This window comes from Castanea sativa, chromosome 5 (assembly GCF_040712315.1).
Source record: "Castanea sativa cultivar Marrone di Chiusa Pesio chromosome 5, ASM4071231v1".
Classification (NCBI taxonomy): domain Eukaryota; kingdom Viridiplantae; phylum Streptophyta; class Magnoliopsida; order Fagales; family Fagaceae; genus Castanea; species Castanea sativa.
The window spans coordinates 5,714,015-5,728,141 of record NC_134017.1 but is presented as its reverse complement, the minus strand read 5'-3'; the positions used below and the strand labels follow the sequence as shown (position 1 = coordinate 5,728,141).

The following is a 14,127-nucleotide window of genomic DNA, read 5'->3' as shown; positions in this document are numbered from 1 at the left end:
GAGCAACAACAGAATTTCAAGATAATTACAATACTGGCCTTTTCGAGGAAACCCAACCTCCTTAGACTTGATATTTGAATATCTTTATTTGAAGTGTTTATGCAAATTTTAAGAGACTAAAATAAAGACCAACTTAAATAAATTAATGTTCTCCATCTCTGCAAGCATGTCCAATGCCAAGTCCGTATACAGACAACATATGTAGAGGAGCCTATTCTTCTTCCCTATCATCAGTGTCACATCTAGTAAACATAATCAGAAGGTAAAATGGGTAGCGGAGGAGGCAACGAATGATAGGATGGGGCGAGGAATTTGGTAAAAAAAGTGGAAAAAATGTTATCGAGAGAGTGAAAAGGAAAAATGAGCCAATGCTCAAAACTAGATAGGCAAGCCAATTGAGGTCTCTCAATACTAGATAATTACCTGCCATGAACGCTAAGGTGACCATTGTTATAGCTAGTCCCAATATTGGCAAGCTAAACTCATACGCAGCAATGAACAGCTTAAAATCACCTAAATGGGCCCAAATGAGACCAATAACAGCAGTAATGGCGCTATACATAGCTATAGTGTTGCTAATTACGAACACTTGGAACATGGGCTTTTCTAGGAAAGTTGCCATTCCTCCAGGGCCGTTGTAGCCACCTGGCATGGTGAAAGCCGCAGCAAAAGTTACAGTGGCCACAAGGGTTGCTACCAACAAGAGACTGTCAGTCCTTTCTTTGTATTTGTCTGCGCTTAGTGTCTTTCCAACCTTTGAACTTTGCGGGGTCTCCCTTGGGCCACTAACATATCTCAAGGCTTCCCATGTCAATTGCTGCATGGTAAACAAGAAATTTTTTTTTTTAATCAGTCAACAATGAGCTTTGAACAATATGTATGTTAGTTTCTTTAATTTTTATTTATTTTTTAAATGTCATTGTCCAATGCACACAGGCCTGCAGTCTACAATAGACTATCCATACTACCCATACGCTTAGCAAAATATTAAGATGATCATAAATCAAAGAAAACTTTTAATATAATGGAAGAATTTCAAGATATTGATTAAACAATAATTTATATATATATATATATAAAGTGGTAATATCATACATATATAACTATGACATAAAGTGGTAATATCATACATATATAACTATGACATATATAGTGTCTGCCTCTGGAAGAAAATTTTCTACTACAAAAGAGGTTTAAATCAAATTGATAGAATATTTTCAATTGTGTCAACCTTTCAATGTTCACATACCTCTCCAAATGAGGGATCTTTCCCACCGTCGTTCAGTGCAATGTCAAGCGCTCTCTTGCCTTCTTTATTCAAAGCCTTTAAATCAACTCTTTTGTCCCATGTCAAATGCCAAACAACCCAAGGATGCCCTTTCATGGTGGCCAAATGTAAAGGCGTGTTTCCATTTTGGTCTTTATTATTGATAAGCATTTCATGTCTTTTCAGCATATAAGTTACCACTTTGACTTTCCCGTACATAGCAGCTACGTGCAAAATGTTTTGACCCTCTTCGTTGAGCAACTCAATCATATCTGGATATTTATCAAGAAACTTTTTAATTACCTGAATATGACCTTTCTTGGATGCTATATGAATGGGATAATAGCCATCCGTATCTCTCTCATATGCACAACATTTTGTAGGTTTTTTTAGTAAGATTTCAACACCGTCAAGATAACCCATTGATGCAGCATAGAAAAGAGGAGTCGTGCCTTTATCGTCTTTCTCTTTGAGGATATCATCTGGTAGGCTTTTCAAAACAGTATCTAGGATATCTGGTACACAAACATTAATGACAATTGAAATAAAATATAATTAGTCAACAATATTGAGCTATGAACACGGTGTTGAATATATATATATATAACCAAAATATAATATTGTTGTGACATATTGTATTATAAGAATCGCCTTTAGACTACAATCCTAAGATTTAGAGTGCAATTCTACTCTAAGGGTGCGTTTAGATATCGCTTATTTGTTGAAAACTGAAAATATTATAGTAAAATAATTTTTAAATGTATAAATAGCGTTATGAGACCCAAATTTATATTAAATTTTGTGTATAAATAACTTTTGTGGGTCTATGAACAGTATCATGGGACCCACATTTTTCAGCAAAACTCACAAACGCACAAATGCAACGCTTCCCAAACGCTCACCAACTCTATTAGATGAGCGTCTTTACAATGAACCAGATCAATTTTGCAAACTGGGATTATAGTATCCTACAACATCGAAGATTTGAAATTGGAACAAAGGGATGTGGAGACAACATTAATTTCCTTGTAATAGGCTTTTTTTTTTTTCTTTTTTTTTCTTGTAGTGATCAATTCATCTTCATGGTTTAGGGGAAGATATTTTCATGGTCCACAAAGAGGGGTCTCAAGACCCAAAGAGAGGCAAGGACTCAACAATAATTCTAGCACCACAACATGTGACTAGCTATTTGCCACTTTTATATGAAGAGAATTTTTTATCCACTACTTACAATTAATCACACTGCAGAGCTGTGACAAGGGTGTGTAATAACTTGTGGTTTTATATATATATATATAAGGGTGTGTAATAACTTGTGGTCTTTTATATATATATATATATATATATATATATATATATATATATATATATATATATATATATTATAACTCACAAGTGAAAGAGAGATTATTCTATATACACATTTGAGTGGGAGCCTCATATAAAGAAAAATAAAGGAAATGAAATTTAATATAACATAACTAGACCCAATCCCTCAGACTTCAACTTTTGTGATCCTTTTACAATTAGAGCAAGGACAGGGATGATCTTGGAAATAATAATAATAATAATAATAATCGTCGTCATCTAATCAATGTTTACATGTATGTGACTATATGTATTGAGAGTTGAGACACATTAAAGAGGAAAAGGAAAAAAAAAACGCATATATTGAGACACCCTAAAATAGAAAATTACATATTTTCCTCTTGGCAAAGAGGAACCATAATTGTAGTGTGAACAGTTGGTTTTAAAAAATAAATAGACCTAATCAATGTTTACCTGTGTTTGTATTGAGATACATATAAGGGGAAAAGAAAAATATGTGTATTGAGACACCCTAAAATTGATAATTGTCTATTTTCCTTGTGTTAAAGGAACTATAAGAGTCCATTTGGTTGGAAAAATGAAAAATATGAGAGAATGGAAAATTTTGAAGAGATAAAAAAGTAGAAGCATAGAAAAAATTTAATTTCCTCTCATATGTAGTTAGTTGAGACGATGGAAAAGTGTAGAAAAGAAAAATACGTTTATTTGGTTGAGAAGAAAAATAAGATGATAAAAAATTAAATTAGTATAAATTTACAAGTATGTCCCTATTAAATAAAACAAAATGTAACACAATCTTTTCATTCCATCAGTTTTCATTCCACAAATCCACCAAAACAAACACTCCAATAAATTTCTTTCCTTCCTCTTTTTCTCTTCATTTTGCCTAAAATCCACTTAATCGAACAGACCATAAATGTTAGCACTCAAATGAACTAATCAATGTATACCTGTATTTGTATTGAGACACATTGAAGGGCAAAGAAAAGATGCAGCATGTGTGTTGAGACACCAAAATTTCCTCGCAGTAAACGAACCATAAATGGCGGTGTGAACAATTGACCTGCCATATTGCAGGTCAATTGCCCTGAGATAATAAAGGGCAGCGTGCACAATTGATTTTCCATGTGGCAGGCAGTTTGTAGTTATCATGAGCTTCACGAGTTCCTCATCTCCTCCTTCTGCCGCCAAATAGAGAGGAGACTTGCGTTCCTTATTTGGATAAAAGGACACTTCTGGACATTTCTCAACCAAGAACTTGGCCACCTTATTGTACTTGGCCACCTTTTTTATCAAGGCTAGGTGCAAAGGAGTATTCTCCTCCATATTTTTCTCCACTAGTGGTACACAATTACAGTGATCTTTCAAGTGCTTGTCAGACCACTTGACTAAATGTTCCACTATTTGTACATTCCCAGCACTTGCAGCTACATGAAGAGGAAGGTCGCCATTGGAGTTCTTTTCCGTAACAAATTTTTGGCACGGTTGGATCTCCAGGATCGATTCTACAAATTGATGATCGCCTGAGCTTGCAGCAGCAAGATGAAGGATCGTATTTAGTTCGGGGGTTTTGTCAGAGAGAGCAGAATGTTCTGGATCTTGCGCTTTTTTTAGGATAAAATCAATATCCCGACGCCTCACAGCCTTGTACAATTCACCATCCATGCTTGTAACTTTTATTGAGTTGCATTTGCGGGGAACTATCTTTTTCGGCTTATCTTCGGGCCTACGCTCTAATATATTTTTTGGAATAGCGGCGCCTCCCCTTTTAGTACGTTCTGGCGGTGCCAAATCTGTAATCAAGAGAGCAAAATTTCATTGTAATCATGAAGTTTTCACCCAGTATATAATATTAGACACAGTAAAAATTGAAATTTTTTTAGCGTTTGGCTAAGTGAAGTCGGAAATTTTGACCGTTTTGTTTATTAAAGACAAAAAATGTCAGCGTGCCCTGCATATCTGGGTGGTGACTTACCAGATATGAGCTTCGAAAGGTCCTCATCTTTAGCTTCTTCTGCCAAACGTCGAGGATTCTTGCTTGCTTTATTCCTATAATTGCACACTGCTGGATCTTTTTCAATTAAAAACTCAGCCACCTCGTTGTACTTGGATTTCAAATTCACGTCCACCTCTTCATATTTTTATATCAAGGCCAGGTGCAGAGGAGTATTCCCCTCATAATTTTTCCCCCATAGTAGTTTAGAAGTTAAATCATTTAGCTGCTGCTTTATAGAGGACTCAACTGAACCAGGGTCGTCACTGGCTTCTGAGTTCTCTGAATTTAATTGTTCTTGGTACTCGTAAGAAAATGAGAACAAATATTGAACTATAGACAGATGCCCAGCATTTGCAGCTACATGAAGAGGATGGTCGCCATTGGAGTTTTTTGCCATTAAAAGTTCTCGACACTGGTGAGAAGGCTCGACCAATTGTTGAACTATGGACAGATGACCAGCATTGGCAGCTACATGAAGAGGGAGGTCGCCATTGGAGTTTTTTACCATTAAAAGTTCCTGATACAGGTGAGACTTGACCAGATGTTGAACTATGGATAGATGCCCAGCATTTGCAGCTAAATGAAGTGGAAGGTCGCCGTTGGAGTTTTGTGCCTTTAAAAGTTCTTGATGCTTGCGACACGGCCTGCCCAAAAATTGAACGACTATAGGCAGATGCCCAGCATTTGCAGCTACATGAAGAGGAAGGTCGCCAGTGGAGTTCGTTGCCGATAAAAGTTCTTGCTGGCACTGTTGTTTCGAGAGGATCGCTTCTACGATCTGATCATGGCCTAAGCTTGCTGCAACATGAAGAAGTGTATTTGAGTCGAAGAATCTTTCAAGGAGAAGAGAACATTCTGCATCTCGCAATTTTGTTATGATGGAATCATAGTGCCATTTAGGATCTTCTTGCATTGCATTATCATGCTGTGTATTCATTTCAGCAATGGAACCGTCCTTCGTTGGCACTGAGGACACCTCCATCCCCTTGCTTGTTCAAAGATTGCTAAACAATTGATCTTTGAATGCCTTGTTTTTTGCTTTAAATGCCCTGCTAAGCTGCTTAAATAGCGCGCTCAAGTGCTCTTCTTAAGTCGTTATTTTCATAATTGCCCTCAACACTATGACTAATTACGGTATACGATCCAATAAATCTAGTGACCCCAAAAAGATCATTAGAGATTGCTTGGAGATAAGGTTGGGTTGGATAGAGATTTGAGATGGAATGAATTGGTAGGTAATCCCTATTTTGTTCTGAGTTGCCCTATTGTGTAAACTATAGACTAACAACATGGCGCCATCCAATTGGATCATTAGAGTTACTTGGATATAAGGTGACAAAGACAAGAGTACTTAATAGCATGGAGCCATCCAATTGGATCATTAGATATTGCTTGGATATAAGGTGGGGTTGGAAAGTTTTTTTTTTTGATTGAGGGTTGGATAGAGATTTGAGATGGAATGAATCAGTAGGTAATCCTTATTTTGTTTTGAGATACCCTGTTGTGTAGAGTGTAGACAAACCACATGGCGCCATCTAATTGGATCATTAGAGATTGCTTGGATATAAGGTGCAGTTGGATAGATTTTTTTTTTTTTTTTGTGCTTGTCGAAGGCAGAGAGGAAGGTTAGGGAGAACAAAGACAAGAGTAGCTAATAACATGGAGCCATCTGATTGGATCATTAGAGATTTCTTGGATAGAAGGTGGAAAAGGCAAGATTAGCTAAAAACGTGGAGCCATCCGATTGGATCATTCGAGATTGCTTGGATATAAGGTGGGGTTGGATAGATTTTTTTTTTTTTTTTGTGATTGAGGGTTGGATAGAGATTTGAGATGGAATGAATCATAGAATCGATAGGTAATCCCTATTTTGTTCTGAGTTACCCTATTGTGCAGACTATAGACTAACCACACGGCGCCATCCGATTGAATCATTAGAGATTGCCTGCATATAAGGTGCGGTTGAATTTTGTGTGTGTGCGCGCGCGTGTCAATGGCAAAGGAGAGGAAGGTTAGGGAGAACAAGAACAAAGTTTCTCTCCAAACTCGTTTGGAGGGAAACTTTTCAAATTTCTAATATATCTCTTTTTTGTGAATTTTGAAAATCTAACCGCTAAATTTCATGTCTCTTTTGTTCTTAACATGCGTATCAAATTTTGTTCAAATTAGATATTATTTACTATTGGATTAATAAACTTATTTTTTATACACAATTTTAGATCATAAAATTTTGAAAATTTTACATTTGTTGATGAGACAACAATTGATCTTTAATCTTATTGAAATTTTACATGCATGAAGAATATAACAGGAAAATACAAACTAATGGCTAGATTTTAAAAACTTGCACTCAATATAGAAATACATGAGTAGTTCATAGAGTTTCTCTCTAAACTAGTTTGAAGACAAACTTTGTTCGGAGAACAAAGACAAGAGTAGCTAATAACATGGAGCCATCCGATTCGATCATTAGAGAATGCTTGGATATAACGGGGGGTTGGATAGATTTTTTTTTTTTTTTTTTTTGGGAGTTGGATAAAGATTTGAGATGGAATGAATTGGTAGGTAATCTCTATTTTGTTCTGAGTTGCCCTATTGTGTAGACTATAGACTAACAACATGGCGCCATCTGACTGGATCATTAGAGATTTCTTGGATATAAATTGCAGTAGGATAGATTTTTTTTTTTTTTTTGGTTTGTGCATGTTAAAGTAGAGAGGAAGGTTAGAAAGAACAAGAACAAAGTTTCTCTCCAAACTAGTTTAGAGGGAAACTTTTCAAATTTATCATACATCTCTTCTTTTGTATGAATTTTGAAAATCTAACTGATAAATTTCATTTTCCTTATGTTCTTAACATACATATCAAATTTCGTTACAATTGGATATTATTTACTATTCGATCAATAAACATATTTTTATACACAATTTTATATCATAAAAATTTGAAATTTTAAGATTTACTTGATGAAATAGCAATTAATCTTTGATTTTATTGAAATTTTAAATGCATGAAGAATATAATAAGAACATGAACTCTAACGGTTAGATTTTCAAAATTCACGCTCAATATATAAATACATGAGGAGTTTGTAGAGTTTCTTTCCAAACTAGTTTGGAGAGAAACTTTTCAAATCTATCATTGATATCTTTTTTTTGTGAATTTTGAAAATTTAATCCTTGAATTTTATGTTCCGTATGTTCCTAACATACATATTAAATTTCGTTCAAATTGGATATTATTTACAATTCAATCAAGAATTTTATTTTTTACACACAATTTTAAATTATAAAAATGTGAAATTTGAACATTTGTTCGATGAAATCGCAATTGATCTTTGATATTCTTTAAATTTTACACGCATTAATAATATAATAAGAATATGCAATCTAACTTTGTTCGAAGAACAAAGACAAGAATAGCTAATAACACATGGAGCCATCCGATTGGATCATTAGAGATTACTTGGATATCAGGTGGGGTTGGATAGATTTTTTTTTTAATTTTTTTTATTGAGGGTTGGATAGAGATTTGAGATGGAACGAATCGGTATTTAATCCCAATTTTATTCTGAGTTACCCTATTGTCTAGACTTTAGACTAACCACATGGCGCTATCAGATTGAATCATTAGAGCTACTTGGATATATGTTGCGGTTGGATAGATTTTTATTTTTATTTTTATTTATTTTTTGTGTTTGTGTCAAAGGCAAAGGTGAGGAAGGTTAGGGAGAACAAGAACAAAGTTTCTTTCCAAACTAATTTGGTGGAAACTTTTCAAATTTCTCATATATATCATTTTTTTTTTTGTGAATTTTGAAAATTTAACCATTAAATTTCATGTTCCGTAGGTTCCTAACATGCATATCAAATTTCGTTCAAATTGGATATTATTTATGATTCAATCAATAAATTTAATTTTTAAACACAATTTTAGATTATAAAAATTTGAAATTTTAACATTTGTATGATCAAATAGTAATTGGCACGAAATTTAACATATGTGTTAACCACATACTGGAGATGCAATCCAATTATTAGATTTTTAAAATATGTAGCTATGTTAATTTATAGTGGAATGTTTACAACCTAATTATTTAAAACCTAGTGATTTTGTGGAAATGTTTGATCTCTCTCATGAGAAAAACCTTCGGTTCAAATCCTTCACACTCATTTGTTGAAAAAAAAGTTTGCTATTTCTTTTTTTTGTTTTTTGTTTTGGAGGCCTTTTGTTAAGGCTCTGGAATAAGTATTACTACTATCTGGTGTAGTGTATTGTTGTTGTATTTAGATGCAATGGATGCTTGTATAGAGGTGCAGGGGATGCTTGTACAAAGTTAGTTGAGTTAGTTAAGTAATACATTAGAAGTTTGGACTTGGTTAGCTAAGTGACTAAGCTGCAATGTATTGTACTCTGCTAGTTAGTGAGTAGGGTGTAAGACTAAACATTGATTGTAATGTGGATTCATTGAAGAATAATACATTGAATAGTTCTCTTTGAGATGCTATTGGAGGTTGATTCCCTTATAGAATCATTGGAGGCCTAGTTCCCTCAAAAAACTACTAGATTGAGAGTAAGAGAGACTAAGGATCATTTGATTCCTATCACCTTTGATTGTATAGAAGAGTCCCTTAATAGAAGAGTCCTTCACACCTATATATAGAAGAGTTCCTTAATTTAGAGCTGCATTGGGTAATGCTAGTAAGTTTTATATGAGGTAGTAAATTAGAGTAGGATTTTTCTATTTGGAAACTTAAATTCTATATAGTGGATATGTTTTGCTTTTGGGGTTGGTGGTTAAGCCCTCAGATTTTTTTTTTTTTTTTTTTACTTTGGAATAATTTTTCCTGCATCACTATATGTTATGTTAATTGTTTGGTTGCTATTATTTTTCATATGGCAGTTGCTTCATGGGAATTAACCTAAAAATCATTTTGAGTTTATATGACTGATTGATTTAACAAGTTGATTAATATTGATATATTTTCAACCAAGATTCTAAATTTCCTTACAATAACCATAACGTACAACATCAATAGAGTTGTTAATATAGTGAGTCCTTAACATTTGTAACCAAAACATACGTCATATCAAGGCCAAAATGGCCCAATACCACAATTTTCAGAAATTTTTAGCAAAAAAACACTGTTTCGGAACTAAATAGGGAAATACCACTTTTATGGTACTCGAGTTTGCCAAACTCGAGTACCATTTGGAACTCGAGTTTAAGACACTCGAGTTCCTAGAAGTTTTGCCACCGTGGCACTGCTGAGGTGGAAATTTGGCGAATAAAAAAATAATGTGGTACTCGAGCTTGGTATACTCGAGTATCATGCAACACAATACTCGAGTATAACATGCTCGAGTACCATTTATAAATAAAAAGTCAATTATTTTATTTCTACAGTACTCGAGCTCACCAAGCTCGAGTACCTTGTAACTTTTTTTTTTTTGGGATTATCGACAAATAAAAATAAACATAAAATGTTGTTTATTTTATTTCTATAGTACCGAGCTCACCAAGCTCGAATACCTTGTAACTTTATTTTATTTTGTTTTGGGATTATCGACAAATAAACATAAACATAAAATGCGGTTTATTTTATTTCTACAGTATTCCAGCTCACTAAGCTCGAGTACCTTGTTACTTTTCTTTTCTTTTCTTTCTTTGGGATTATCGACAAATAAACATAAACATAAAAATAAGTAGCTTTTTTATGTATTTATTTATTTAAATAGAAGCATTGTAAAATACAGAGATTTTAATTTCAAAATATGAATTTAATTTCTACATTAAGTAAAACTGTTCACTGTTTTCTCATAAAAATTGTTCACTCTCTTTTTTGCGTAAATTATTTTCTGTTCACTATTTAAAAAATTGTTCGCTGTTTTCTCATAAAACACCTAGTAAAATCGTGTTTTCTAAATTTAAATGCCAAATCTGAATGCTTTTTCATGTTTGAATTTCACAATAATTGAATCTATTTTTCTGCATTGATAAAATCTACTTCTACATTAATAAAATTTTCCCTCTACACAACATATTTACTGTATATTTGAATCTGCTTACTGCATTCATAAAATTTGTTTTTCGCATTAAGTAAAACTGTTCACTGTTTTCTCATAAAAATTGTTCACTGTTTTCTGCATAAACTATTTCTAGCATTCTGCATAAAATTATTTTCTGTTCAGCATTATTTAAAAAATTGTTCACTCACTTTTCTGCGTAAATTATTTTTTGTTCACTATTTAAAAAATTGTTCGCTGTTTTCTCATAAAACACCTAGTGAAATCGTGTTTTCTAAATTTAAACGCCAAATCTGAGAAAAAAACAAACAATTTTTTAAATAGTGAACAAAAAATAATTTACGCAGAAAACTGAGTGAACAATATTTTAAATAATGCTAAACAGAAAATAATTTTATGCAGAATGCTAGAAATAGTTTACGTAGAAAATAGTGAACAATTTTTATGAGAAAACAGAAAACAGTTTTACTTAATGCAAAAAATAAATTTTATGAATGCAGTAAGCAGATTCGAATATACAGTAAACATGATATGCAGAGAGAAAATTTTATTAATGTAGAAGTAGATTTTATCAATATAGAAAAATAGATTCGATTATTCTGAAATTCAAACATGAAAAAGCATTTAGATTTGGCGTTTAAATTTGGAAAACACGATTTCACTAGGTGTTTTACGAGAAAACAACAAACAATTTTTTAAATAGTGAACAAAACATAATTTACGCAGAAAAGTGAGTGAACAATATTTTAAATAATGCTGAACAGAAAATAATTTTACGCAGAATGCTAGAAATAGTTTATGCAGAAAACAGTGAACAATTTTTATGAGAAAACAGTGAACAGTTTTACTTAATGCAAAAAACAAATTTTATGAATGCAATAAGCAGATTCGAATATATAGTAAACATGATGTGCAGAGAGAAAATTTTATTAATGTAGAGTAGATTTTATCAATGCAGAAAAATAGATTCGATTATTGTAAAATTCAAACATGAAAAAGCATCCAGATTTGGCGTTTAAATTTAGAAAACACGATTTCACTAGGTGTTGTATGAGAAAACAGCGAACAACTTTTTAAATAGTGAACAAAAAATAATTTACGCAGAAAAGTGAGTGAACAATTTTTTAAATAATGCTAAACAGAAAATAATTTTACGCAGAATGCTAGAAATAGTTTATGCAGAAAACAGTGAACAATTTTTATGAGAAAACAGTGAACAGTTTTACTTAATGCAAAAATCAAATTTTATGAATGGAGTAAGCAGATTCGAATATACAGTAAACATGATGTGCAGAGAGGAAATTTTATTAATGTAGAAGTAGATTTTATCAATGTAGAAAAATAGATTCAATTATTGTGAAATTCAAACATGAAAAAGTGTTCAGATTTTGCGTTTAAATTTAGAAAACACGATTTTACTAGGTGTTTTATGAGAAAACAGCGAACAATTTTTTAAATAGTGAACAAAAAATAATTTACGTAAAAAAGAGAGTGAACAATTTTTATGAGAAAACAGTGAACAGTTTTACTTAATGTAGAAATTAAATTCATATTTTGAAATTAAAATCTCTGTATTTTACAATGCTTTTATTTAAATAAATAAATACATAAAAAAACTACTTATTTTTATGTTTATGTTTATTTGTCGATAGTCCCAAAAAAAAGAAAAGAAAAGAAAAGTTGCAAGGTACTTGAGCTTAGTGAGCTGGAGTACTGTAAAAATAAAGTAAACAGCATTTTATGTTTACATTTATTTGTCGATGATCCCAAAACAAAATAAAATAAAGTTACAGTACTCGAGCTTGGTGAGCTCGAAATCCTGTGGAACTAAAATAAAAAAAATTTTATTTTTATTTTTATTTGTCGATAATCCAAAAAAAAAAAAAAAAAGTTACATGGTACTCGAGCTTGGTGAGCTCGAGTACTGTAGAAATAAAATAAACAACATTTTATGTTTATGTTTATTTGTCGATAATCCCAAAAAAAAAAAAAGTTACAATGTACTCGAGCTTGGTGAGCTCGAGTACTGTAGAAATAAAATAAACAACATTTTATTTATAAAAGGTACTCGAGCATGTTATACTCGAGTATTGTGTTGCATGGTACTCGAGTATACCAAGCTCAAGTATCACATTATTTTTTTTATTTGCCAAATTTCCACCTCAGCAGTGCTACGGTGGCAAAACTTCTAGGAACTCGAGTGTCTTAAACTTGAGTTCCAAATGGTACTCGAGTTTGCCAAACTCGAGTACCATAAATGTGGTATTTTCCTATTTAGTTCCGAAACAGTGTTTTTTTGCTAAAAATTTCTGAAAATTGTGGTATTGGGCCATTTTGGCCTCATATCAATATACCAAACAGTATGACAATGGCAGACTAAATACACTATAGTCAGGGGCGGAGGGAGGGGGGGGGGGCGGCCAGGTGCCCCCCTGAAATTTCAATTTTTTTTTACTAGGAAATACCATATTTGCCCCCCCCTACAAAAAAAAAAAAAAGCTAGAAAGGAAAAGTAACGTGACTTAATTGAGTTCTATTTTTTTTTTTTTTTTTTTGACAGAAGTGATAAAACCTTTCCTACTTTCCTAGTAGTAGTAGACTTCTACCCCTAGAAGTAGTACAATTCTAATGATCTCTATAACAACTTTGCTACACCTACCCGGATTAGAAGTCAGTAGAACTCTGAAAAAAAAAAAGTATATATAATGCAAACAAGGCACGCCTCCCATCACAACGAAAAATTTTCTTTTCAATCCAGTTTCTTTGTTTGGATCTCAGAATTGCTGTGCAGTTTTTAAAAGCATTCAAGTTGGGTTTTTAAGTTACATTCAAATATTTATAGGTATGCATACTCTTAATACTTTTGCTTTGATTTATTTATTTTTTTTTTTTAAAGAATCAAATTATATGTTTAAACTGTTTATATTTAGATGAATCTCTTAATTTAACTATTCTTAACCATAAATTTATAATTCAAATTATATGTTTAAACTATTTGTATTTATAATGATCTCCTCATTTGATTATTCTTAATCATAGATTGTAACTTTTTTTTCTTTATTTTAATGATATGACATATATATTTGTAGTTAATTGAGATTATGGAGAATCTTGATCATAATAATGAGTCCGGATCAAATCCTAAACGAACTCGTATCGAAGTGGATGTTGCAAATCTTCCTACAGATCCTGGTTTAAGAATAAAAATTTGTAACTATCATCCTAATGAAAGAGATCAAATTAGAAGGCATTATCTACAAAATAAACCTTGTCAACCAGTTGATCATGATTTTCCAATCTTGTCTTTTAATCTTGCCCCCCCTGACCTAAATTCCTGGCTCCGCCACTGACTATAGTTGTATATAAGAGCAACAACAGAATTTCAAGATAAATACAATACTGGCCTTTTCGAGGAAACCCAACCTCCTTAGACTTGATATTTGAATATCTTTATTTGAAGTGTTTATGCAAATTTTAAGAGACTAAAATAAAGACCAACATAAATAAA

General features: G+C 32.4%; 1 protein-coding gene across 1 annotated transcript; it reads right to left on the bottom strand.

The window, feature by feature from the left end:
- Positions 1-211: 211 nt before the first annotated feature.
- Positions 212-5,574, bottom strand: LOC142634610 (protein ACCELERATED CELL DEATH 6-like). The gene is made up of 6 exons (XM_075808907.1): positions 5,131-5,574; positions 4,745-4,821; positions 4,572-4,645; positions 3,547-4,389; positions 1,250-1,782; positions 212-817 (listed from the first exon to the last, which is right to left on the bottom strand). The coding sequence occupies exons 1-6, from the start codon at positions 5,572-5,574 to the stop codon at positions 212-214; spliced, it is 2,577 nt and encodes an 858-aa protein (XP_075665022.1).
- Positions 5,575-14,127: the final 8,553 nt, after the last annotated feature.

What these genes read in the sequence shown, in the direction of transcription:
- LOC142634610 (XM_075808907.1), bottom strand. Translation starts at nt 5,574, where the DNA reads ATGGAGGTGTCCTCAGTGCCAACGAAGGACGGTTCCATTGCTGAAATG. An exon ending in TATCCATAGTTCAACATCTG is followed by an intron (nt 4,822 to 5,130) that starts GTCAAGTCTCAC and finishes TCCTCTATAAAG; the next exon opens with CAGCAGCTAAATGATTTAAC. An exon ending in GTGTCTCAATACAAATACAG is followed by an intron (nt 1,783 to 3,546) that starts GTATACATTGAT and finishes TTTGTGTACCAG; the next exon opens with ATATCCTAGATACTGTTTTG.